Source organism: Odontesthes bonariensis, chromosome 13 (genome assembly GCF_027942865.1).
Source record: "Odontesthes bonariensis isolate fOdoBon6 chromosome 13, fOdoBon6.hap1, whole genome shotgun sequence".
In the NCBI taxonomy this organism is placed as follows: domain Eukaryota; kingdom Metazoa; phylum Chordata; class Actinopteri; order Atheriniformes; family Atherinopsidae; genus Odontesthes; species Odontesthes bonariensis.
Window position 1 is genome coordinate 12025426 of NC_134518.1, and position 27773 is coordinate 12053198.

General features: G+C 43.2%; 3 protein-coding genes across 3 annotated transcripts in view; 2 read left to right on the forward strand and 1 right to left on the reverse strand.

Annotated features, from left to right (window-relative positions):
- Nucleotides 1-9384: 9384 nt before the first annotated feature.
- LOC142397217 (type-2 angiotensin II receptor-like) lies at nucleotides 9385-12628 on the forward strand. Its single transcript, XM_075480559.1, has 2 exons — nucleotides 9385-9570; nucleotides 10150-12628. Exon 2 carries the CDS (start codon nucleotides 10216-10218, stop codon nucleotides 11485-11487), a length of 1272 nt encoding a protein of 423 aa, XP_075336674.1. The 5' UTR covers nucleotides 9385-9570; nucleotides 10150-10215; the 3' UTR covers nucleotides 11488-12628.
- A 2442-nt stretch (nucleotides 12629-15070) lies between these two features.
- LOC142397218 (SH2 domain-containing protein 1A-like) lies at nucleotides 15071-18281 on the forward strand. The gene is made up of 3 exons (XM_075480561.1): nucleotides 15071-15529; nucleotides 15870-15933; nucleotides 17575-18281. The coding sequence occupies exons 1-3, from the start codon at nucleotides 15393-15395 to the stop codon at nucleotides 17842-17844; spliced, it is 471 nt and encodes a 156-aa protein (XP_075336676.1). The 5' UTR covers nucleotides 15071-15392; the 3' UTR covers nucleotides 17845-18281.
- A 1004-nt stretch (nucleotides 18282-19285) lies between these two features.
- The window catches only part of tenm1 (teneurin transmembrane protein 1), a 182420-nt gene continuing 173932 nt past the window's right edge, over nucleotides 19286-27773 (reverse strand). Inside the window, exons 36-38 of the mRNA XM_075480990.1 lie at nucleotides 24205-24911; nucleotides 23351-23493; nucleotides 19286-20862 (exon numbers count right to left, since the gene is read on the reverse strand). Of these exons, the coding sequence (XP_075337105.1) occupies nucleotides 20107-20862; nucleotides 23351-23493; nucleotides 24205-24911 (1606 nt within the window). The 3' untranslated portion in view covers nucleotides 19286-20106. The remainder of the gene's footprint in view (nucleotides 20863-23350; nucleotides 23494-24204; nucleotides 24912-27773) is intronic.

The following is a 27773-nucleotide window of genomic DNA, read 5'->3' on the forward strand; positions in this document are numbered from 1 at the left end:
TCTAACAGAAGAGATTGTGCTCATACTTGCTCTGTAGTAATTTGCTCAAACAGCAGGAAAGGAGCAAGCTGCTGAAAATGAACCATTGTGAGACCGAGCTGGACCATTATTCATCTCTTTTCCAGATTTTTTTTAGATTTTCGCCGTGGTATTGGTTCAGTATCGAGGTATTTATGGCAGGTATCATATCGAAGTCAAAATTTTGTTATCGGAACAACACTACTGGATTCTATCCCTTTGAACACATGTGGAACACTTCTTTACACGAGTCACACATGATAACAAATGATGTCACCGCCACACTAACTGTCCATCTCTTTGGCTCTGAAGCCTCAGATACAACACAGGCTGCAGACGACATCCCAGCCGACACCAGGCCAGCCGAGCCCACACCGAGCTCGGAGCCGGAGGCAACAGAGGCTGCTCCAGTCGGGTCCTCTTCTTCTTCAGAAGTAACATCTACTCCGGAGGCCTCAGACGTGCCAGCAGGTTGGAAAAATATTCCTCGAGCATTTTAAACTAAAAATAATGTCCTCCAGGGATCCTGTGTCCATGTTCTAATGGGTCACAGCTGTTTTGACGGCATCAGAGGAATCTGCACAACGTTTGGCCGGAGGGTTTTATGTCATGGTAGCATCCAAAGAAAGTCTTAAATACTTACAGAAGGTGGTAGTAAAGATGTGTCGATCGTAGGGATGTCCCGATCACGTGATCGGAAATTGGAGCCGATCACGTGGTTTCGGAATCGGACTTTTCATCCCGATCAGCAATCGGATATATAGCCTATCTATACATGTATATTCTGATTATATATATATTTTGTATCATAACTATAATATTTCAAAACAAATGGGGAAAAAATAACAGCTTAGTATTTACTGTTCTGTGGTGGTAAAGAGTCAGACCGTCTCAACAATAGACATAATATATACGTAGACGCCTCATAGACTATTGGAGCTGACGTAGCAGCGCGGCCGCCATCTTGGATGGGTCTCCAATGCCTCCACGTTGCATTCATTTCCGACTGAGGAAGGTATATATCCCCAAGGACAATAATCATAACATAACGACACACAGAAACAACGCGTGCGGGATGACGTCACTTTGCTGCGTGCCGTAAAGCGAAACAGAACACGGCAGCAGCTTGAAGCTGGGGCCGCGAATGTCCGCGGTGTGGAGGTATTTTAAAGTGGATGACAAAAACGTTGCGATTGCAAAATGTGAAATATACAAACTTGGAATTTCAAGAGGTGGCAAGGACATCGCTAACATCCTTGATGAGAACAGGAACAGGCTCAAACAAGGTAGAGATGTTGGTTTTTCATCAAGAAAAATGTACATTTCCTTCTGTGAAGCCAGACGAGGAGAGTAAAAATTAGGAGTGCAGTTCCGAAAAGCACATTACTGACCTTACTTTAGAACACTGTGGCACTTTTATTTGCTTATTTGTTTATGGCCCTGTCACACTGTTGCGTATGAGAGAAGCGTATGAGTTGCGTATGAAAATTAATAATATAATTTTCATACGCACGAAAAGTCCTTGAAAATAAAGAATGACTAGCGTATGAGTAGCATATGAACTGCGCATGCCCAGCGTACGTTTCAACGCGCCTATATCAGCAGCCTTTCCACATTGCTCCATTATTACAGTAGACGACGCGCTATCAACATCTCTCGAGACATTCATCTCGATCATGCCTCCCAAGAAGCAATCGTCGTTTGCCCGGGCCCTGGGCCGAGGAAAAGGCAAAAAAACACAAGAATCATTCTCACCCAAACCTGCTGAAATGCCTGATGCACCTGCGGCTGATGAGTTACATGCTTCTGAGCGATCAAGATCCCCAACTCCTCCTCCTGACCGCTCCCGTGAATCGTCGGTTGCCTGCCGCCTCCATCTCCGCCCATCTGGCGGAGATGGAGGCGGCAGACAGCGGGGGCTATAAATACGCTAGCTGTACGGCACACCTTCATGCCAACATATAGCAATTTATGTCCAGCGTTCTCGACCTATCAGTAACGTACCTATATCGTACCTCTAGCGTATTCAGCGTATGCCTAGCGTATGCTTAGCGTATTAACCATACGCACAAAAGTTTTGAGCATGTTCAAAAATGTATTTCTGCCTCAGCGTATGCCAACGTATGCCAGCGTGCTTGAAACGTATACAACCTATGCCTAACGTTCCCCTGGCGTATGTCAGCGTATACCAGCGTATGAGTGATAATTTTCATACGCAACTCATATGCTTCTCTCATACGCAACAGTGTGACAGGGCCTTTACATGCCTGCCAGGTATTTAGAGTTGAGCTGCTGCTCGTTTTTATATTCGACATTGTTGCACTAAATTACAATGTGAAGAATTTGTTTATTACTTGACAACTTTTTTTGTTCAAGCTACCTCACAGAACTGCTCTGTTTATAAGTGTTAAATGATAAAATAAGGTGAATAAAATAAAAAATCAGGGACATCCTGGATCTGTTTCTTTGCCGTTCTTCATTTTTTTTAATGTACTGTAGAAGTATCGGATCGGGACTCGGTATCGGCAGATGCTCAAAATCAAATGACTCGGGGGGGGGGGGGGGCAAAAAAAACCTGATTGGGACATCCCTAGTCGATCTTTCATTTTGGTGACTAGATTCTATCCCTTTGAACACATGTGGAACACTTCTTTACACGGGTCACACATAATAACAAATGATGTCACCGCCACACTAACTGTCCATCTCTTTGGCTCTGAAGCCTCAGATACAACACAGGCTGCAGACGACATCCCAGCCGACACCAGGCCAGCCGAGCCCACACCGAGCTCGGAGCCGGAGGCAACAGAGGCTGCTCCAGTCGGATCCTCTTCTTCTTCTGAAGTAACATCTACTCCGGAGGCCTCAGACGTGCCAGCAGGTACCAAAGATATTCTCCTCTACGACTCAGAGAGCAGTGGGTGCTCTGCTCACACCTTTATCGGAACATATTAAGCTGTTGCTCTGCTTCTTCTGTAGATTACTAAAAATCCCCTCCTCGTGAACTTCGTTTGAACCCTCTAAAACAAACGGTTATATTCTGATGATGCTCTCAGCTTAACTGTCGTCAACATACCAGCTGCAGTTTTTTTTTTTCTTAAATCTTTCCCACACGCTGTATATTTTGGTTATACATATCTGCCACTGAAGTGGAAGCGAGCATGATTTTTGCTGGCCTGATATGGTATTTTGCATTCTGCACAGTGCCCGCTGTTGAATCAGCTGAGCCCGCTCCTGCCCCTGAATCTGAGACGCCAACCCCACCCGCCACACCACCAGCGCCCGAGCAGCCGGCCGCAGAGAAGAGCAAAGGTACCGTGTTACACCTCCGCAGCACACACAAACATCCCCCTAAACACACTCTGAGACTGAAAGCTGTAGAAGTGCTTTCAGGCATTGACCTCCTGAAGCACACAGACTCGTGCTGCACGTTCTCTGAGCTACATTCGTGCACGTCGGCGCCGGAGAATTTCTGGAGAAGTTCGGAGAACCGTGTCCAGGTTTTGTCCGTAGCTGATGGTCAGGCATGTGCCTCACAGTAGGAGGCGAGTTGTCACAATATGAAATACTATTTAGACACATCTGCTCTGTGGAGCAGCGGGAGGCAACCTTCAGGTTTGCTTCATAATCAGGAATTTCGAACATGTACAGAAGCAAAGTATAACGGATGACAAGGTTTTACTTGAAAGCCATCAGTTCTTTGATTAATTTGATGTGTACAAATGAATCAACTTTACTAGATTTCCACATCTTTATTTCTGCAGTTTTTACCTGTAGGACAACAACGTTTAAGATAATCTGATGAATTGTGAGAAAAATATTGTCTCCTCACATTTGGATTAGAACTAATCGCAGACGCAGAACAATCAGATTGCTTCGTCGTCAGCAGCCACTGCACTGAACACTGCAGCTGCCTCAATCATCTGTGCTCATGACTGACATTTTGTGTCATTGCTCATCTTTACCTGCAGAGGGCTCTGCTCTCAAGACAGACCCCGCTCTCATGGACTTTGGCCAGTCCAGCCCAGAGGATGAAGACCTGTACAGCACGCGCAGCTGAGAAACTCCACAGCCAGCCGCAGGAGGAACCTCATTCCCACACTGCCGTCTCACATGTCATCCCTCCTGACAGGCACCGCATCATTATGCGTTTAAAAAAAAAAAAAAAAAAGGCCATTTTGCAGCCAAGCACACCTACAAAGAATTGAATCATCGTTTCCATTCTCTGTTCATTTGCCCACACCGGTTGCATTTCCACAGAAAACATCCAAGTACAGTTGCACTGCAGCAGCAGTGATATTAATTTCAGTTTTACATCACCCGATCTGTTTGCATCGGACAGAAGCATGAAAAAAAACAACCCGCCCTCAACCCTCTTTTGATCAGAAATGGCAGATTGTGAAACAGTTTCCGTTTGCGTCACTTAACGATTTTTCTTGTTCTGTTTTTGCCGTCTCTTATCACAGTGGAAAATGCTCGGTGCTGTTATTTATTGTAATTTAGTCCATTACGTTGGTGAGCTGAAAATTCTGCAGATGGGCTGATAATGACTTCAAGACGGACTAGTGCTGCTCCGCTTTGTTCCATCAGTAGTCGTCTTCACTTGTTGAATAATGAACTCAAAATAAATTTCTATTTTTCTTGGACTGATGTTGTGTCTTGTGACATGATTACGAACAAACTGCAGATGGGTAAATGAAATTGCTTTGAGAAGGGTTCCTATTCCTGATATTACTCAGAACAGCCAAGTCATTACTCCGTTCCATTCTCAGACGGACATCAGGTCCACTTGAGCTGATTTCTCAAGGGAAAGGGACCGGTTCAAAGGTCTGAGTCTCTGCAACTTCAGTCTAAACTAAAACATCTAGTATCATCGCAAATTGGACTTTTGGTTTTTCAATGAATGAAAGCACCAGTGAAAGTTTGGACACTCCTACTAATTCATTTTAGTAATTAATTTAGTTTGTTTTCTCTGTTTAATCATCCATGGTTCTGTGCATTATGACCAAACATCTCCTCTTCGGTCTCATCTGTCCAACGGACATTGTTCCAGAAGTCTTGTGATTTGTTCAAATGAAACCTTACGAACCTAAGCTGTGCTGCCATGTTCCTTTTTAGAGAGAAGCGGCTTTCTCCTGCAGCCCTTCCAAACAAGCCATACTCTTCAGTCTTTTTCTAATTGTAGTCATTAGCTTTAACACTTAACACGCTAACTGAGGCCTGTGGATTCTTTGCTTGAGAATAATCTTCCTCCCTGTAGAATGATGGACTCCAAATGGCTTGAAAACGCCCTTATAACCCTTCCCAGATTATTGTTCCGCAACAATAGCTTCTCTGAGATCATTGCCAATGTCTTTCCTCCTTGGGATTGTGTTAACACACACCTGAATCCTCCAGACCGGCACACTGACAAAATGTCTGCTCTTATAGAGGTGCTCACGCTGGATTCGTGTCAGTTAGTGGAGTGCATTTGATTTGCAGCACCTGACTGATACTTGCCCTCTTAATTTCTATGGAAACAGCCAGAATGTACCTCCTTTCACGGCTGTTTTTGCATTTCTCCTTAGTTTTTGTCAAACAGATGATGACAAAGAGGAAAAAAAAGATGCCATGTGTTTCACATGAAGCATGTTTTTTGGGACCACGTGTTTTTGCTTATTTCCACATGCACTCAGTCAGTACAGAGGGACCACGGTATCCGTTAACATCTTTATGGCCCCTTCGCTGCTCCTCAGAGGAACCAAAGCGGGACTCCTGGACCTCATAAACTCTACGGAGCCTGTCCAGTGTCATGACCCTTGGGACCTTGTGTTTATTTGTGCGTGCTCGCTCACATATGTGGGTAAATGAAAAAAACAGATCAATAAGAAGTCAAATCCCTCTCATCCTTGTTCCTGTAATACATTGAGAAAAGCACACATGTGGGAGCCAGGCTTTAGAGCTGGGGGGGGGGGGGGGGCCAGGGCAGGGCAGTGTGATTGTGTTTTTCTTTTAGATAAACCCTGTTAAATGCTCAGATTAAACAAAGCTTCAGCAGCTACTTTAATAAACCCGCAGTGAACATACTGTTTCAGTTTAAAATAGAATTCAGCCAGAGTGGGAATGCTGGAAGGACAGCCACAATGTTGCTGAGAGCCCCCCCCCCCCCCTCGCTTCCCCTCCCCAGGCAAGATTTGAGGCTAACTATAGCTTCATCTCACCTCTCTCAAGGGTCCCCTCCACATATTGGTCCCCTTCCTTACAGCGTCCCACACAGGCAGCACTTGCAGTAATGTTCTCAGAACTAATATTAAGACTGGGCTCTGTCATGTAGGCCACACTGCTCCCAGATATATATTTTTTTTCTTATTGGACCAGCAGAGAGGAAACGGGGGGACAACCCTGACCTCCCACCTTTCAGCCCCTGTGAACCAGATTTTCCACAGCGGACTTTGGGAGGGTTACGGTTATCTTCTCAGGGTCCCCCACCACCAAATAAACACATAGCACATTCATCAGCAACAAACATAAACACAACAGTTACGCTAGCCACTTAAGAGTGTTTGTTAATATTGCATATGCTTTCTTATGTATATATTTCTCTCTTATTGCAGCTCGGTGCCTGTTGCACATACACTCCCCCCCCCCCCCCCCCCCCCATGCATGAGCTTCATGTTGGCAGTTCAACCTGTTGGAAGAAACGTACCAAACCCAAAGCGGACTTGGTGTCATTCAGTAAACTCAAATAATCAGTTATGCAAAACTTTTCAGGCAATATCCCCCAGTTATACAGTAGTCATATTTTCTTTGATGAGCACAGAAGAAGGAAAAAAAGAAAAGAAAAAAACAACCCACTCCTTGACAAACTGTGGGAGCGAAAATAAAGAAATAAATGTCACGCTTTTAATCCAGAAACTGTGAAAAAATAATTAGCTGGGAGATTGATGTCCACTGAGGGTTGTGTTGCATGTTGGGGTTTGATGCTCTCTGCTCCATTGCTCTCCTTATCTTCTGCCTGTACAGACACTGCCTGTCACTAAATTCCTGTGTGTGGATCATCAGACAAACACACATAAACACACATGCCCCCCCCCCCACACACACACACATGCTGGAACCGTAAATCACTCAGCGTCTCCATTTTGGAATCCCGAATTTTGCAGCAGAATGAATGCTGATATGTGTCACATGCCCTCCAAATGAATCAAAAGGGGGTGTTGCCTGGAGCGGAGGCCGCTTTAATTGATTGTCTGCAGGTAGAATGAAGTGAGACTCCGTTCCAAACGTTGACACGGGTCACAGCGGCCGAGCTGAGATAAAGCAAGTGAAAGTGAGATTGAATGTGTCGGTGCTTGACAGAGCGAGGCACCATCATTTTGACTCCCTGTGATGTTTTCACTCGGTCATGGTGGAAGTGCTACAACACACCGTTAAAGCGTTGTTACAAAACACACGAGCGCTCCGACTGGATATTGTTTGCTGCATTCTCTGTCTTGCTAAGATTGTCTATTGAGCAGCAACACAGTACAACGGAGGCTATTTAGGTCATTTGTTTTCCAGTTTTGCATATACCGGATGCCATTATCCTCCAAAGACCCATGCTGTTATTTTCTATTCATGTGTCATTTCCCCTGGATTCTTGATATGAGTCGGACCTGACAAGTACAAAACCTCTGCGTTCTATTGGAGCAGGAGGTAGTTTTTGAGAACAATATGTCCCCATATAGGACCGCGGGGTCCCTGAGGAGGCCGCGATGCTGGAAAGATAGACACTGCTCCCAAGATGGTGCACTATCATGTAAAATGCTCTGTTTCTTTATGTTAAACCATGTTCTGTTCCCAATGCCTGTGAGATTTCTAAATCTTTATCAGTGAGTGCTTATTGTGTTTTAAAAAGCCGATTGTGTGTTGTTCAGCGGGAAAATGATATCTCGGAACACGAGTCGATATTTTCTACCTCTGCATTAAAGAGAAACAAGCACAGCTCTTTTTTTTTTAATCTTTATCTGGTATTGCTGTTGGCCGGCTCGACACCATAAATTTCAGATTTTAGTTGTTGTATGTCATCGTGACTAACGGCTTTTGGCCCCTGTCAGTCTCTCTGTGTTTATGTTTGTCTAACTCTGCCAGGACCGACTCGAGTTTTAAACTCCAAACTTTGAGAGAGACCTCTGGATGTAAGGACTAAAGCACGGTTTTAAGGCTGAATATAGAATAAGGTTTAAGTTTGGCCTTCAGTTGAGGTCGGGCCAAGAGGCCAGAGGCCAGAGGAGGCATGTTTAGAATGATGTTTGTATCAAAGATCCAACATGTGTGAGAACAACTGTGCATACCCAGCATGCCAGTGGAAGAGTTTGTGGTTCGGAAAGCATAACAATTCCATTTTTAACCGTTCTGCCAGATACAGCCTATTCTTGTTTTTATATTCAGCAAGAAAGCAACAATAGAGCTTTTCATTGTCGGCCTTCAACATCTCCAGCGCTCCAATTCGCCTTCATCCTCACGGTCAACTCTTCCCACGGCCATTAGAACATGTCACATCCTGACAGATGCTCGATGGACCTCACTCCGCACACGTGTAAACAGATCCGAGTGCACAGCTTCGACGACTGCACGCCAAGCTGAGATTAAATATTGAAGCATGGTTGCACACGTGCAATGCGCTGATGCACACCCGGAGAGGGATGCATACACACACTGTTGATCATAGGAGCTGTGATGCAATCATCCCTCATCAACTTTCACCAGAGGCTTTAATGAAAACCCACTGGAGGGAATCTCCGCTTTCGCTCCTTTTTGCCTTCTCATCTCCTCGTTCACTCCTCATAGTTTCAGCTCATCCTCCTCCTCATTCATCTTCCATGCTGTGCTTCCCTCCCTTCTCCCTCTGCCCCAGTGGCTGGCTTGACTTCCGCTGAGACAGAGTAAATATTTCCCATGGCTTATCTGACCGCTGGCAGAGCAAATATGACACAAAGTGCGAGGCTGTGCTAATTAACTGCAGCCTGCGGTGCTCAGGTCAGGGGACCCCGGCCGGTTCAGTCAGGCATTTAAGTTTGACACCTCAAACACACAGCTGTCCCATTCATTTTGATGTTTGGCATGGCACGTGGTTGCGTGCATAAACTGGAGGTGTGACTATTACCCCAACACACACACATCTTGACTTCATTTTCTCGTTTTGGCCCTCTTATAGTAGAAACTCTGTGAGGGAGGTAATGAAAAACAAAGGGAGCTAGTTTCTTCCTGTCTCTGCAGGCTGGCTTGTGTCCAGGTATAGTTCAGCCCCTCTGTGATGATGAAGGCGTGACGTGTTGCAACTTCCCTGTTGTGCAATCACTGAGAGGCACTTGGGGGGCTATAAGACCCTCATCTGGTTTCTCAGAGCCTCAAGTCTGTCTTCTCTACACACCCACAGACACACAAACACATAAGCATGATACAGCCCCGGGTGCCCAGCTGTGCAGAATTCTCTTAGAGGGATCGAGGAGCATTTGTCAAGGCATGGACTTTAGCCAAAAGAAGCACTGAAGACCGCTTGACTCTTTTGGACCAGACGCTCGATCATTTCAGGTAAAATGATTTCTTTTAACTGGATAAAAATCCTAAACTCCTACGTTAAGTTTTGTTGGATTTTCGAGTGATGATTAGAGTATCAATGTTTTCTTCTTTCTCTCATTCATTCAACCATAATCAACCGTTGGTTTTTAATTGAAAAAAGAAACGAGTTTCTTTATGTACTTTTCAATATCTTTTTATCTGGTTAAAACTGTTTGCCATTTCTGCTATGAATGATATTTTCCCCTGGTGCGCTCCACTTGAATAGGATCAGAATGTTTGATTTTTTTTTTCTCCCCATGACTTCTGTGAACTTATTAACTCTAAACTAAGTTAATAAATTTGGTCATTAACACAATATAGCTGTTTTCGAGAAATCCGATAAGCAGCAAGAGGAATGCAGCTCTTTCAAGTGTATTTCATTATTGCTTCACTTCAAGCATGGTGTAATGAATTTTTGCTGTGATTAGTTATCATCCAGGACAGCTAATGAACACTGGAGCCAAGTAAAGATTACTGCGTAGAGAAGTGTTGTCTTTGTCCATAAAAGGAAGCTGAAATCTTAAAAACTCTCCTGCTTTGTGTTATTTACAGCTGACCTTGGAGATCTGAAAGGAGGGAAGTCATATTGGGTGACGCAAGGGTACATCTTGTTTCATAATGGCAGTCCCAAGCTACCTCTCCCTTTACAACTCCACCCTCTCCCCCTTTTCAACAGCAGTGGCCTATGTGAACGCCTCCCCGGTACCCTCTGCTCCTTCCTGCGCAGACTGGGCTCCTCTAACCATGACCACAGTCATCCCCACCATCTACAGCATCATCTGCGTGCTGGGCACCATAGGCAATGCCCTGGCAGTGTGTGTGTTGGCCCATGGCAGCTCCACGAGGAAAACTGTGGCTAACACCTTCATGTTGAACCTGTGTGTCTCTGACCTGCTGTTCCTGCTGTCCCTCCCGCTGTGGGCTGTCTACTACTCCAGGGGCTACAGCTGGCCCTTTGGCAAAGTTGCCTGCAAAATCTGCGGAGCTCTCAATAATCTAAACCTCTACGCGTCAATCTTCTTCATCACGTGCATGAGCATGGATCGTTACCTGGCCATCGTGCACCCGCTTCGCTCTCAGAGTGCACGAGACCCCAAACGTGCCCGGCTCACGTGCATCCTGGTGTGGGTGCTGGCATGCGCTTGCTCAGCTCCTACCTTGGCTCTGAGGGACACGTACCATCTTGAGGGGCTTAGTGTGGAGGCCTGTGTGATTTTATATCCTAGTCATGCCTGGCTACTGACCCTGGCCTGGATGAAGATCATCGTGGCCTTCCTGCTGCCACTTTTCGCCATCTCTTGTTGCTACTGCGCCATTGGGAGACATTTGTTGGCTGACACGGGTTTGGTGAGAATGCAGAGTCAATCCCACACCCCCAACATGCCCTCTTTTAGATCATCAGAGTCCCAGGAGGGCTGCTGTAAACCAGAGCGACCTCCGACCCCGTGTGTCAGTCCAAGCTCCAGCAGCGGGGGCAGACCTCCGATGGGCAGGGGGGTGGAGAAGGTTTTGTGGACAGTAGCGGCCGTGGTTCTGGCATTCTTCCTCTGCTGGTTCCCTTTTCACTGCGTGACCTTCATTGACATTCTGAGCAGTAAGGGTTGGCTGGACAGCTGCTGGGTTTCCTGGACCATCAGCAATCTCACACCCCTAACCCTTTGCCTGGGCTTCTCCAACTCTGCCATCAACCCTGTGCTCTACTGTTTCATCGGGAACCATTTCCGGGGCCGTCTCGGGGGCCTCTGTAAGGGTTTGTGTGCTTGTTTGAAAGCCCGTGAGGGGGAGCACAGTCAAAAGAGAGGCTCCTTCAGTACCAGGCTGAGCTCCTTCTCTCGAAAACTCAGTGACCTCAAGGATCTTGTGATTGTGGAGACTTCTGGCCCCCCTTAGCAGTCCCTACCGCTCCAACTCCAGAGGAGAGACTTTATCTTCCCTCCACTGGTTTCACTGCCGAAAAAAATGAATGTCAGATGACTGCTAAACGTTAGTGAGCACTCAAATTTACTGAGTCAAATTCCAACAGAGCACAAATGCTCCAATGTGTGACACAAAACAACCAAAATGGCATGTAAATTTCTAGCAATTTTGGCTGAAAAATTACAGACGACAAAACAACCATAAAAGGATGCAAAATTAAAACAAGGTCTCAGAAAATAATCAGACGAGGACAAGATGTGACACAAATTAAGGAAAGGCTCAAAACAAACCCAGGTGACTCACAAAGTAACCACAAAGATGTAAAACCAAGCAAAAATAATAAATAAGTCAAATCTTTGGGAAAAAAAATAAAGGAATCCAAATGGCCACAAAGTGATGACAATCTGAAAACTGTGACCAAATGTTAGGTGATGAACCAGAGCCTTAGATGAAAAGATGAAAAAACAACTGATATTTTTTTAAATCCAAATGAGAATAACTGCTGGCTTTGTAAATTAGTTGTTAATTAATTGTAACAGTTTGCTAATAAATTTGTTGCTTTTAGCTACTTGATAAGCTGCTATACTAGGCTAAGCTAACCTTGTACAACTGTAGCAATTATATAACTCCCCCACTGTCTGATTTGCTAAACTGCTATATTGTTTCAGAACATGAAAGAAGAATTGCTAAAATGTTGGATATAAAGAATTGATTAATTACATGAAAGACACTTTTTGTAAATTTAGCTTTAGCAAAGGCTAGCTATGGCTATCTCACCAGTTTGTGCTAATTCAACTTTTCTGTTTAATAATTTTGCTAATGTTGCATCCTATATTCTCTAAAACTCTCCATTACATTAAGATAATTTTTTTTCTACCAAATAAAAAGTTATAGCTTTGTAGGGTAAAACAGGCTCAAAATAAACAAGATACAGCTGCAAAAGGATGTTTATTCTTTTATATATTTTATATCCTATATATTTATTGTTTAGTCATTCCAGCCCAACTTTTTCTGTTATTTTATGGGACCAAGATATTACCTGTGTAATCACCATATAATTTTCTATCTTATTATTTTGTACAGCCATTTAAATAATAAATAAAGTGTAAAAAATTGTTTCCCTAAAATTGTCACTTTTGTTTGTTACAATTCTGCAAAGATAATGCAATTTCCTCTTTTGTAGTGGGAGACCGTGTCCCTGATTTTGGTCCACTTCCACATGTATAATTTTGTGACATCAGACACATTTGCAATTATTAATGTTCCCTTTTTCCAGTCTTACCCTCCAACAGCTGTGACTGAGAGCTTCCCCCAACTGGGACGGGGAGTGCTGAGATTACTCTCCGCCTGGCATATGGACATTCAGGCTCACCCAATTTCCTTCTTTCCCAGACTGCCTCACTTGGATTCTCTACATATCAATACTTGAAAAAATCATAATCTCAGAGAGTCCTCATGATGCATTCCTGTCCAGCCACTTGTGTTGGTTAAGAGTGCCGCTGGCTGATCAATTATATATTTCTGTCTCCTATTTGTATCCAGTATAGATCCAAAGCATGCTACATTGACCATGGGTTGAAGGATGGTAGAACTTGGTTTGGCACTGGTGATGGTTAGTTCTTTTTATCATTCATATATATATATATATATGAAAATTTCAACTTATTTATTTTGATAATCCTAAAATAGCGTGGACGTATAATGGATTAGTGTGGCATCATTCAACTTGCATTAGATCGTTCCTCCAAATTTACCAAATTTTGCCACAGGGTGGCACTAAGAGGCCGTCACTAATCATGAAAAAGATGCCGCTGGCTCCTTACTGAGACAGCGGCCCAAAGTCCCACCACTCATGATCTTTGTGAGCTGAAGGAAAAATGGCTTTGGCACAGACTGATGACTCATGTAGGCTACAGTTCTGAACGGGTGAAAACAGACATCTTTAACAAATCCTGCAATAAAAAGAGCCACTGCCTCAGACGAAACACTGAATGCCACCATCACATGGTTAACCTCTTTGAATGAGAGAAGCTCGTGGTGATGATTGTGATGATCATCAAAAACCCAGAATGATATACCATACAAGTTATGATGACAGATATGTTTTGCTTACCAGAAGCTTAGGAGACGGCATGAAACATCTCACTGCAGCAAACATTTACCAGATTGTTAATTTGAGACAGCAGAACTTTATGACTGATGGGACAGATTGTAGGATGAGATTGTTATGCACACAGCTTCATTAGCGAATTCCTCTCTGTGCTGCAGAGCAGCTGCAAGCTTCCTTAGCACACAGTTAACAGAAGACAGACCAGTGACATGTGGCTGACAACATATGTGAACCTGTGATTAGAAAATGCATGCTGAGAAGCATCAAGAACTTTTAAAAAACAGGTAACGAGCATTACTTTTTGTTTTAATTGCCCACGTCTGATTATTCTTTAGGTGTTTATTAAAAGTTTGTCAAGAGACATTAGTGGAGCGTGGGAATTAGCATCCATTCGTTTTCTAACAGCTTCATCCTGTTTAGAGTTGTGGGGTTCTGGGGTCTGTCCCTGCTGAAACATGCATGCTTCAGGTCAGCAGTCGATGACTAACGCAGAGACAGAAGACCATGCACTGTGGAGCTCATAGCAACGACCAAGTTGTATCATCATTTAACCTAACAGGCACTTCTTTGACCTGTATGTGGGTGACAGTGCCAACCACTGAACTAAACTGCCGCCCACTCGTGCATACATTATTTATACAAAACGGCTTTTGAAACTCTCAATCTGTGTAACTATGTCAAATCTGATCTTTCTCAACAATTTGCATATCAAACCCAAATTCTAGTAGTTTTATATGAAATAAGGCTTCTGTTTTTATAGCTGAATAGAGTTCTAAAATAAACCTAAATTGGAATAAAACATTCATAAATAAGACACAGAACACCTACAACATAGAGTAGATGTCTGCCTCAACCAAGGCTGCAAATCTATTTTGGCTCCTCACCAAACAGGGCAGTGAAAACTGGCCATTGTTTCTAGAACTAAATAGATTTACTCAAGTGCTTTTCTTAGGTATGATTCTGAAGTCATTTATAGATATGTTCCATCATGATTACTTTTTCACTCCATGACATATATCTTAAATACAATTACTTGCTTCTTTTCACATCACCAGTCACAGAGGTTGAATCCATCAACAGTAACAATTATGTAAAATACAACTGGACAATTCTTTAGAAAAATTACTTTTCCCTTTATACCTGAAAAACGTTTTGTGGATTATTTTCTTTTTGATATTCAAATTAGTCTATTGCCACTTCTTTTTAAATTATCTATGGAAACAGTGGTGGAAACAGATTCTGGAAACTTACGAAAATAAAAAACAAAGTTAGAATGGAAAAACGTCTCATTGCGTACGCATGTTCTGCATGTGAAAGGAGTGATAGTACTTTGTTTTATCCCTCCTTTCTGCTTTCCATTGTTGTGGAAATGTTCAGTTAGAATCTTTGAAGTTATTTCCTGTCGCAAAATATAATCATTTCCTGAGAGACACAGAAACCTACATTGTAGATGCGCGCACATGTGTGCGTCCTGTATAGAAGGAGGAAGGCAGCGAGCAGCAGATCAGACAGGTTAGAGGTTAGAGAGACTTGCTGTCAGTTGGGACGGTGTAAAAGTCTTGCTGGCTGAGTCTCAGGCTCCCAGCACAGATATTTGAAGCAGTGTGAGGTGAGTGTTGAATGAGAGGCTGGACAGCTGCTGTACCTATGCTCCCAGTGTAGAAGACGAAGCGGCCTGCATTCAGTAAAACAGCAAAGGTGGCAAAGGAGAGAAAAGAGATCTGGCACTTGGGAAAAGAGGGAGAAGCATATTTGGAGAAAAGCGGTGATGGAAAACCTGCCCGTCTATCACGGACCCATTGGTAAGGAGGAGGGCGAGAGGCGGCTGGCCCAGGATGGGCGAGACGGGTGCTACCTAGTCCGCAACAGTGACTCTGTGCCGGGCGTCTTCTGCCTGTGTGTGCTGTGAGTATTTTCTCATCAGAAGTGGTGCGATATCTGTCTTAATTCTTCATTTAGACTTCTTCCGAGACCTCAAAATCGCCTGTACGTGTTTAAATTAGCTTTCCCCCCCACGCTTTTGTAAAGATTTTTGATGCCTGCACGTTTAGGGAAACAAAAAACACAAAGGCAGAAACTAACCAACTTTGTTTGGAGTGGAAGTGAGAAAAAAAAAAAAGATCTTTATTCAATTGATGGTGACAGTAGGGGCTAAGCACTTTCTTCATAAAAGTGATGGATGAACTCATTGTCAAAGGTGTTTCTGTGTGTGTGTGTGTGTGTGTGTGTGTGTGTGTGTGTGCAGGTGCAATGGATTTGTCTACACCTACAGACTTCACAAGGATGATGCAGGTTCATGGGCTGCAGAAGTGAGACATCTCTTTTTCTTGGCTTTCTTTTTTCTTTTTTCTATTTTTTTTTTTTTTTTTTTTTTTTGCAGAAATCTTCACAGAATCAGCAGAGCAGCTTTGTATCTGCTTTGCAGTGGCTGCTGTTTATTGGCTTAGAAGTTGTTTTGGTGCCAGAGTAATTCAACAAGCTGTGGATCTGAGGCAAACATGTTTTCTTTCTTTCTCTCTATGTCTGTCTATTTTTTTTGAGGAGTGACAGGGCTGAGAAGTGGTTATATTTCTTTTCCTACAGCAATAACACCCTGTGAGCAAGTCCCCCCCCCCCCACACACACACACACACACACACACACACACTTCAAATTTAAAGATGCCACGGCATCAGCACGCGCTCCACAGATGTAAAACGCAGAATTGCATTTGACAGCATTCCTGATGGGATATGTAATTGAGTGCTGAGGGTTGGCAAACACCGAGGGATGGGAATGTATAGAGACATCTGAAGGCTCCGTCTCTCTGTGACGACTGAGCCACACGCTGTTGTAGCAACATTCTACCCTCACTCATTTTCACTGACAGCATCACAGGTTCGGGTGGGGGGTGGGTATGTTGGACTTGAATAACAAGAATTCCACCACCAGTTCAATACCACTTTGCATTATTCATGGGCAATATCAATCATTTTGATGAAATATTGTGGGGAACAGAGGTTACACTGGTGGCCGGATCGGGAGCATCCAAAGTGCTGCGCTGTGGGAAGTGCCCTCTCGCTTGATTAAGTGATTTTAAAATGCATTCAAAGAACATAGTTTTCACCAACTCTCACGGTGTGATTGATGGCACAGAATGAAAACACAAAATGTATTCCTAAAGGCCTTACTTGACAAAATCATAGCAGTTTTGAAAGCGCAATGGTATAGCTATATTAAACGTTACAGTTGACGGCTGCGGGCAAAGACGCCAGTGGAAAACGGATGCGCGTGTTTTACAAATAATGCAGGGGCTACTCCAGAGGTCCCTGAAACAGCTGAATGCCAAACTCAAATCAGAGAATGACGCTGAAAACAAATGATCTTATTTTTCACAGAAGCCTTTTTTTTTTTTTTTTTTTTTAAAGGGATCTTTTTGCCACGTCAGCCCAATTCTTTCCCGAAGTAAATGTGTTGGAGTGATGAGAGATTTAAAGCATTTTAAATGTCACGCATTAATCCTAAAATAATTATATTTAATGACTTAGAGGATAGAAAAATACCCAGGGGTGTGAATGTTTACAGAGGCAAGCGCATCTTGAATTTTCCAAATTTAGCTCTTAAACCCCCTGAGTATATACTTGGCGTATTTCTCACTTTTGCAGCTGTTTATGCATCATTTATAGGCCTATGCTTATAATTCACTCTGCATTATCTTATTAATGTGTCCTTTTATTGTCTTTAAAACAAGCTCGTGTAGGATCAGTGGTTTGGATGGATAACATTTCACTGACATGATTCACAGCTATTTGCACGATGAATTTTCTTTTCCGCCCCCACCTCAGCGTATCCGATGTCCTTCAGATTTCGAGTTTGTGTCAAGATGACAGTGCCCTGTCTTCTTCTTCTTTTATATTGTGTGGTTTGATTAGGAGATACATTTTTTTTCTTTACAATCTCTTGTGTTTCAGACCACTGCAGGCGTGCAGAAACGATATTTCCGGAAAATCCAGAACTTGATAGCAGCTTTCCAGAAGCCCGGGCAAGGAATTGCCATTCCTCTGCTCTACCCCGTCACTGCTCAGAGACGGGCGCAGAGCCACACAGAGCCACAGATGCCCGGTAATAGCCTGTTGTCGACACACAACAGCCCAAGCCCCTACCCCCAGCAGAGGATGCCACATGCTGCTAAGGGACAGAAAAACGGGAGCAAGAAGGAAATGCGGCAAGCTTTTGGTTAGGGGAGAACCCGACACTCACCACTGACCTATAACTATGAACAATTCTGCCTCTGCATGATCCCTGCTGTTGCATTTTGCATACTGTGGGAAGTAAATGTCATTTTTTTCCCACTGTGACTCTGATCTGCCTGTTCTTCCAGTGTCTTCTTTTCTTTTTTCTTTTTTCCCCCCCTGCATATGCAGCACAGAAAGTGCTCGATAACTTTCAGAGATGTAATGTAAAATATTGAACCGTTGAAATATTAATATCTATTACTGCATACATAAGTTGACAGCAAATATTGTGCTCTGTTCTCTTAATGCAATAGAGTTGTGTGAGTGGTAAAGAAAATAAATGATACCGGCTGAAATAGACTCTTTTAAATAAGGTCACGCTTTACGCAGCCCCACACTCCCGAGCCTCCATCTGACATGTAATGTGGAGGGAGAAATTCAATTTGACATATTGAAAACGGAGAGAATGCTGACTGCAAGAGCATGTGTGGATGTGTGTATGTGCGTGGGAAGTGTGTGTGTGTGTGTGTGTGTGTGTGTGTGTGTGTGTGTGTGGAGGGGGGGTTCGTCATTCCTCTGACTGCCATTACTGGTGCCTCATGAAAAGTATGAGAGAGGGACGCTGAGAAAGAAAAAGGCGAGAAACAGCGAGAGCATCCATTCAGCCACCAGACAATTCTTCAGTGCAGCGGTCTCCTAGCAACCAGACCCTCCATCTCTTCACTGCCGAGATGAGCTTGGACAGTATCTTGTAGAGCATATGGTTTCGAAGGGAAGGCGCATCGCAGCCGATCAGCGGAGTGCTAGTCAGAAATGTATATCACCTGCTCGCAGTCAGAACATATGCATCGAGTGTCTCTGTCGTTCGCAGCCCACAAGAGAAACACAAACAATTTATGGTGGGCAGATGGTGGAGTGACGGTGGGAGGGAGGCAGGAGAAAAGAGTTGGGCAAGTTGGGAGAAGAATTAGTGGTAGCTACCATGAAAAAAAAAAAAGAAAAACAAACTTCACTTTCTTTTTTAACTTTTACTTTGGTGCGGAGAGGCTTGGAAGTGGCTCACATGCAGTCTGATTGGCATTTCCTAATGAGAGGAGACAAGCTGTAGAGAACAGCGGAGCCAACTCCAGGTCCTGCCCCCTCTGCACTCACCACCCACTCGCTGAGCCTCAGCTGTCACATTTCTCTTTCCCTTCCTCCGTGCTTTTTCTCCCCCATCTCCCCTCTCTCCCCCTCCCCCCTCCTTCCTCTCTTCTGACAGACGCAGGTTTCTCATGCGCATCTCGGTTTGAGCCGTAATGATGGGTGATAATGACAGCACAGATTTGAGAGTTACAAACTCCCAGAGACACGAACAAAGAAAGCACAACAAATGTGTGGAAGGAACAGGAAGGCGCAGAGAGGGAGGAAGATCGAGACCCCAAAAAGAGATAATAGGCAACAGTGCCTATGAAATCCCAGGGCGCAATTTGGTAATTCACACATAATAACTTTAATCAGCATTGTAATCCAATAAAGTCAGCTTTTTCAGCGAGAATATTTACTATAGCATGTATAATTCTTTGCAAAAATGTAACTGTTTTTCTATTGATTAACAATACTGACACTTAGGAACAACAGAATTTCCAGTTGAGCACTTTTTTTTTTTCAGTGTGAAAGCACTGGCTATGTACATTCTTTACTTTAGTATACACACTCATACAAACTACTGTTGGAGCACACCAGAGACGGAAACCACAGGTTTCTTCTCTAAAGGGGAGTGTCAGAGTCGACAAGGCCTCTTACACAATATGTAAACGATAGTATGTTCGAGGTAAACCATGTGGGAACTCAAATGGCAACCGGAGAGTTCTTGATTTGTGTCATGAAGAGGATTATTCACTGGCAATCCTACAGTATTCGTCTCTGCAGTTCATTGATATCGAACAGAGTCCAAAAGGATGAACAGTGTGAAACAGCAAAACAGCAAATGAGAGTCAGTCAGTCAGTCTGTCAGTCGTTTGGGATACAAAAAAGCAAAGCCACAGCCAAACCACACTGCTTGTGCCACTGTTAGAAATCGGAGAAACTGGACGATAATAATAAAATACCATCATTTTGTCACAATTAAAGGCATTTGGAAGTTTTTTTCCCCCCCCAATTTCTCTTCTCGTTCTTCCTTGTCGTTGTCTTCTTTTTTCTTGTACAGTATAGAAACAGTAGAACAAATCAGAGCAGAGTAGAAACAGGCAGTCTTTGGTGGGGTGGGGGGCTGCTCATGTGTCTCTGTTACCTGCCCCCCACCTCGCTCAGTGTCATAAAGTGGATGTTGGAGGAGCAGTCGGACAGCTCCGGCTGCTGCTCTATAGGCAGGGAGTAGTAGCCGTCGTAACCCTGAACGCGTCCCCCGGACTGCAGCTGCTGCTTCTCCGCCTCACTCCAGGCCCTGCTCCCTACATCCCCTAAATCCAACCTCTTTCTCTCCTTCTCCCAAGCTCCCTCAACCGCCCTTTTCCTCGCTTCCTCCCTCACTCGCGCCCTCTCCTCCTCTTCGGTTCCGCCGTAGCGCACGCACAGGCACAGCGCCCCCTGCTGGAGAGTGATATCTGCGAAGCGTCGAGTCCTGCCGTTCACCGTGGCACTCATCTGCGACACACTCACGTTCACTCCGCTCTCCAGAACGCGGCCCCCGACTCCCAACCCAAGGGCAAGGTCTTCCTCAATCGGCCGGGACTGGAGGAAGTGGTGGGTGTCGCAGCCGTGCACGGTGAAACTTAGCCCGCCAAGGTGGACGGCACCGTTCAAAATGGCTGCCACTCTGCGACTGTCCTCGCTGGCCACTCCGATCACTTCTGCGCTCACTCGACCATGTGCGACTGCAAATCGGATGCTGGGGCCGAGGATGGAGGGTCGGGAGCCAAAGGGGGGAGGACCTGATGGTCTGTGGCAAGTTGAGCCGACAGGCTCGGACACCAGAGGTAACCTCTCCAGAGAGATGAAGCTCCTTAGCTGTCTCCGCAGCTCACACTGGATTCCCAAAACCATCTGAAAAACACATTTATTACACAGGTATGAATGTTGGATATGACTCGTGTTCTCCCGGCAGGCATTTTGTGGAAAGCACAGCTATGCCTAATCACATTAATGACGGCTCTGTTATTTGAGCTCAGTGCACCAGTGATGTAGTGTGCACACGGCACAGGAAATGGTTGGGTAACACATTTCCTGCTATGGCCTGGGTTTTTGGGGTTTAAAGGAAGCTTTACAAATCTAAGACAATATGCAGTATACAGCTACAAGCCAATAATTTAATATCTCAAAACTGTCATTTAAGAAAAAAAAAAGTACTGTGTATCAACTATTGTTGCCACTAACAACCATTTTCATTTTATCATTTGAAATAACCAAATCTATTAGTTCTATATCATATCATAAAACAGGGATTTTGTATTTGAGAGGCTGGAACAAGCAAGTGCTTGAGCTAAGCAGCTTAACTCATAAACAGTCTAATTATGAACTAATTGCTTAATCGAGTAATCTTTTTAGTACTAATTCCTGCTCTGAAAGACATTCTTATTATTTACTTGAGGTTGATTGCAGCTATTATCTGCAATTATAAAGAACCACTAAGGTCAGAAAAAAGATGGACAATTAGCAGGTAATTAGTGTCTCCATGCATCTGTGGAGGACTTTTGGCCCCCACTTGTATGATGGCCCAAAATGTTAAATGAATTCGATAGATGAGTGATTGTGGCAGAAATTATCATTGGCATGAATGCAGGGGATATGAATAAATAACCCTGTGAAAAGTTTTCACTGGAGTTCTTTATTGTTTATTCTCTTTACTTTGACTTCAAATGTTCTTTTTCAAAAGTTTGTTTTACGTGGCACCGTTTTCTATGATACCTCTGTTGCATTTTAATTCAAAATGACAGCTAATTGTGTACTCCCTGCGACTCTTACGATAGCGAAGTTAATTCATACTGATACTGTCGTCGGCTACCCTTACAGCATTAATGACAAAATCCAAAACTCCAGTACCACACAACAACTTGTTAGATATGGATCAAAATCTGGTTTCACATAATGGTTGCAGCAGTCAGCTGCCCCAAATCTATGTCTCAAAAGCTTCAAATGAGTTCTCAAAAATAAAAAATGTTTCAAATATTGTGTAAAATATAAAAAAAACAGTGAGCATTAAATTGCAAATCATAAAAGTATTGATGCACTTTACCGTTATTTCTATCTTGTTGTATTACAACTGTTTAAGTTTTTATCTCACAAAAAAAATGTTTAAAAAAAAAAGATTTTTTTTTTCTGATTTTTTTCTGATTTGTTTTTCTAAATAAATCAGAAAAACATAAAATTGAACGGTGGGGATACGAAGTCGTAGACAGTCGTGTACAGTCTAGTGTCACATGATCTCAGCACATGTACACCTGTTGTGAAGGGCCAATAAGTCCAGAGTAAAAAAAAAAAAACACCCTAGGTATAGTATTTGGGTTATAAAAAATCTGAGCATCCCTTGAATCTCTTATTAGAATATGGATGAAATGTGGCACCAAAGTTTCCATGGGCAGACCATCAAAAATGGCATATAAGGTGAGAATTAAGCAGACAGGTAACAAAAAAGACCAAAGGTAACCATGAAGGAGCTTTCAAGTGTCTATCCATTGGACCATGTCAAGCCATAGACTCTTCAAAGATGGTATCGGAGACACTGCAAACAAGTAAACGGATGGAGTAGAGATTCCCCTTTCAAAATGACAATGATCAGAAGCATACTGCAGAAGCAACCATAGGGTGGTTTAAGGAAAATTTTTTAAACGTCTTGGAATGACCTGATCAAAGCTGATCTCTATCCTATAGACTCAGTGGTACATTTTTAGGACGACTTTAGGATACACCAGCAGAGCCCATGCGGCTTGAAGGAGCTTGAGCAGTTTTATCTTCAGGAATGGGCAAATATTCCAGCGGCTAAAAGTACCAAACTTATGTAGACATAGCTACAGACGACTGCTCCAATTGCTGCAATATGGTGAAAACATGATTTCCAGGTGCTGTTTGTTTTCTCTAATCCTGACAATGATAGATTTTTCTCACTCTCAAAGTGGTAGGTATGCTGCGTTGATAAATAAATACACACAAAAAAAAAATCCATTTTAATTCCAGCTTGAGAGGCAACAAGAAAATAAATACTTGAGGGGGAGAAAGCTTTTTCAAGGCCCTGCATTTAACTGAAAATAACACAGGCAACAAATCAAATACTGAAACGGAGATTTTTCTTTTTTCTTCTTTAAAAACACATGCTGGTTTTGAGTTTGATGCCATTTCAAACAGGATCGCTAAGGGAACAAGTCCTCCACCAAGTCCAATGCGGTATTTCACTGTTTTTAACTAAAGCGATACCAATCAAGACCAAGTTTTAATGACTTCCTCTGCCCCTACCCTTGCCCTGGGGGAGGAAAAAGTTGTCACAGAGACAAAAAAAGACCGGAAAAGTTGTGTGATACTGTAGAGGTGACATTCTCACCTTGCTGGAGTCCCAGTCCTGTGTCCTTGTCTGGGTCTTCATCAGTTCATATGTTTGTTCCATTCTGCTCACTTCAGGCTTTGGGAAACCTGGGACAACATTATGAAGCTGGAAGCCAAATAGCTGCAGCCAGCTACCGATGTCTGGACACACACACACACACACACACACACACACAAACACACACACAAACACACCGGAAAAGAAAATTGCATTGAGGGGAAAAAAGTTAGAATGTAATGTGTATACTGTGGAGCAAACAGAAAGTCATAAGGCCAGGGATGCAACACCTTGCACAGGAAATCACACTATCTATGAGTATTATACGCAGCAGAGATGGATCGTCTGGTGTTTCACTCACATTGAGATTCCTTCTGTAATAAACAATCCTGTTGCAAGAAAACGTGACAAGCCAAATGAATGTTCCATTAACCAAAAGGACATACACCCCCACCGACATCCTGTGTTCATCCTCTGCTCTCCTATTCCATCTCTTTCCCTCGCCTGAGTTTCTATTTTGTCTCTAAGGGAAATGGTATGTTCGTGACAGTCAGACAGAACAAAACACTGTAGCCTGTGTTAAGAAAAAAATGCGATCAGAGGCATGGCTGTCCTTTCTGTTGCTAGTACATTCTATCTGTCACATCTTCTTTCTCTGACATCTAGCTCACCTGTGGTTAGCTATGTGGTGCGTTCACTCATGCTTCATGGCAGATGTTTTCCATGCATGTGCGGGTGCGAGAATAGGTGTCACCAAGTGAATGATCTGCCTGTACGTCTTACTATCTGTCGGTTAGTAAGTCGTTCTGTGTTAAGCTGTAGAGTGACTGTGAATGCGATTAAGTGAAGCTCACCTGTAGTAAACTGTGTCACCTCCTCCACTTTCCCAATCGGGCAGTTACTCTTGAAGGCATACAAGTTAAAGGGTTTCGGCTCCTTGCTTAGCTCCCCCCACAGCTCATGATTTGGGGAAGTCCATCGGCCAGCGAGTGTGTCGTAGTCCCGCCGGCCAAGGTGCACCAGTCTTGTGAGTGGATCATACAAGCCTCCGTGGAAGCCTATGACAAGCTTGAAATCGGGGTTGGTGTCCTGGTAAACTTCTCCATAGGGGGTGTAGAGGATCTCTTTGACCAGTCGTCCCCTGCTGGAGAATACGGCCCTTGGACTCCCAACGCTGTCACAGGCAACATAGTACTCCTCCCCACTACTCAGCTCCATGGCAATGAGGTGGCCTTGAAGGTCGTAGTACAGAGATGTGATCAGGTTGCTACTGTGGTTGTACAAATGACTGACTCTAGTGGGGTTTGACAGGTCCGCATAAAAGAACTGCAGCTGCTCGCCCTGGCTGCTCTTGGAGGCCACTCGCCGACCAAGCCCGTCATAGCGGTACCAGACAGTGCGCTCAGTCATGCGGTTGAAGACGCAGGTCAGCAGCCCGTTGGAGTTGTAGTCGAACAGATCATTTGCCCGCTGCCGAAGGAAACCGTCGTCATCCACACTGTACTGTAGCTCCCCAAGGTGTGTGATGCGATCTCTCTGGTCATAGCGCAGTGGCGTCAGTCTGGAATTAGACCAAACAGATGTAAGATCAGTAAGGAAGTTCACTGGTTAGGATTTCTGAATACCATAAATTTTATTAGTACTTTGTCACAAACCAGTATTCGACTTTTTTCTTCTAAATATGTATGTTCTCTATTCCATTTCATACATAAAACACAAAAAAAGTACAAGGTACAATATCCTTATTGGCATGATGAGCAAAGTATTTTGCCTATTGGTTTTCTCTCAAACCCTTTTTATGCAAATAATCACCTGCTCTAGCAGATGAAGATATTCAATGATATTTATAAAAGAATTAAACAGAAATAATAATAATTAAAAAGTTTTAAAAATCACAAGTTCAACGTCCTTTCAGGAGAGCTGAACAGAAGGGCAGGTCCTGAAGACATTGGCACCATCAACGGTAAGCTCTCCTAACTCCATCCAACCACAGCTGAATGCTGTGCATTCTGTTTGGGAGTAATAAAAAAGGGAACGGTTTCTTCCAACAAAGGTCTCTCTTGGTTTGGGAGTTGGTAGAGGATGTCTGTCTTTTCCAAGGTTTGAGCTGCTTGTGTTTAGTTTTTTTCAGTGTCCAGTTGTTTCTCCCATCATTGTTTTACATAGTCTGCTGTTTCCTTATTCAGCGATGTAATGCTATGACATAACTATGTGAATAGTTTTTGCATTATAAGCATTTGTAAACACTTTGATAGCATACGTAATTCCACTGGGGTTTGAGCTTTTGCGTGAAACAAAAAACTCAAAAAAAAAAAAAGAACAATAGATCCAATCAGGGGTTGAATTGCGATAGGGGTCATGTTTTCGTGGTTGCAATGGGTACGTTGTGTTTGCTCTTAGACTACAAAATCTGACCAATTCGACAAACTACATTAAATAAGGTTGCACATCCATCTGGTCTGCCATTCTAAACTGGCCATTCTAAAAACAGTTGGCAGTGTACGAAGCTGATTAAAAGGGTTAGGGTTAAAAGCTTTTTGTCAGTGCTCTCACTTGTGCATCTGTACTAGGACTATGGTGTTTCTTATGATCACTCTCAATACTGGCTCCCCTCTTGGGTGGGTTCTAAGGCCTCATACTTAACACTGGAGATGGAGATGATCTTTGGAGGAGAGGAGTCTTCCAGGAACAAGCTCCATCAACTGTCTGGGAGGTGTTGTAAGAACAACCTGATCCTATACAGTGACAAGACCAAGCAGCTGATCATGGGCTATTGGAAGAAAAAACACTATCTATGTCTTGGCCTACATAAATAGGGACATTGTGAAGAGAGTCAATGACTTCAAGTTTATGGGCGTGCATGTGGACGATGACCTTTCGGGGAATTGAAACGCCAGGGCGCTTGTTATGAAGGCCCAGTAGCATCTCTACTTCAAGACCCTCAGGAAGAACCAGCTGGCTGAGAAACTGCTGCTGCCCTTCTACCACTGTTCTATCAGAGTGTGTTGAGCTACTGAATGTCTCTTTGGTTTGCCAGCAGCTCCTCAGCAGACAGTAATGCACCTCAGAGGGTCTTTTCCGCTGCACGGATCACAGACTTCTCTCTGCCCTCCCTAGAGCAAGTATACAGTTTTCGCTGCCTCAAGAGACCCCACAGCATTTCGGCAGACCCATTTCACCCCGGACATTACTTGCCTGAACTGCAGGGCTCTGGGAGGCGTTAAAGGGGGCTACAAATCACTGACAGACAGACTAAAAAGAAGCTTCTATCCCAGAGCCACCACAGAAAACCTTGATACAAACAGTGCAACATCCACAAAACACATTATTACCTATGTGCAATACTTTGAGCAATGATTTTGATGCACAAATTATGAACCTTAATTGTACAAATCTATTTGTTTTCATAGTTTTTAGTTTTGTATCTCTTATTTTATATTTATTCATTATTCCTCATGTTTGGATGTGAGTACATGTCATTTTTGTTCATTGCACTGTCAACAGCATAAATCCAATTTTGTTGCACTTGTGCAATAACAAATGAAGACATTTGTTTTTTCATTTCAAAGTAGAAAATAATATGAATAAAATACATTTTTCAATAGTTACATTAAATTAGAACCGATGCGTATCTTACAATATTACAAAATCCTCAGGCTTCAAACGCCTTTTCAAATTTCCAAAGCTTCAGAGTCAAATGAAATTTTAGTCAACACTTCTTCCCAATATTATTAACCATGCTGAAAAGAGAACAGTTTCATAAAGACCCAAATGGCTTAGGCACTTGTTTGAACTTTTTCTTCGAAATTCCATAGTTTCCTTTCTTTGGTTTAATTCATTTGAGCCTCCAAGAAGCTCAAAACCTTGTGCATTTAAAAGTATACAGTATACATAAATGAACCATCTGAAAATAAGAGTATAAAAAAACCTTAATAAATTAAAATGAAACAAAGTCTTGTTCACATAAGAGGGAACACACACATACACACAGACACACACATGAAAAGACAAGGACTGCAGGCTAATTATTTTCATGAGTTAATGTTAGAGCTATGAATTGCACAAAACTTTGTTGTATGCATTACTTAGCCATGATGTAATTTACTCTTATAGTGTGGTTAGTGCTGGGCGGTATACCGGTTCACACCGAATACCGGTTTATAATTTCGTTATGATATGAATTTTCAATATACCGCCATACCGGTGTATTTGATTACACGTTATTATTATTATTTTTAACTCAACCGAAAGAAGACGGCTGGCGAAATTCACAAAAGGTTGGTATCACGTGCAACTTTATAAAATCACACATTAAAAAGTCCTATAAAAATATTTTATATTTTTAATACAATGTTGTCCCTTCCCGACCCGACCCATAGCAAACAAGCGATTACGCCTTCTTTATAAAGTTAACTAGTCGCAA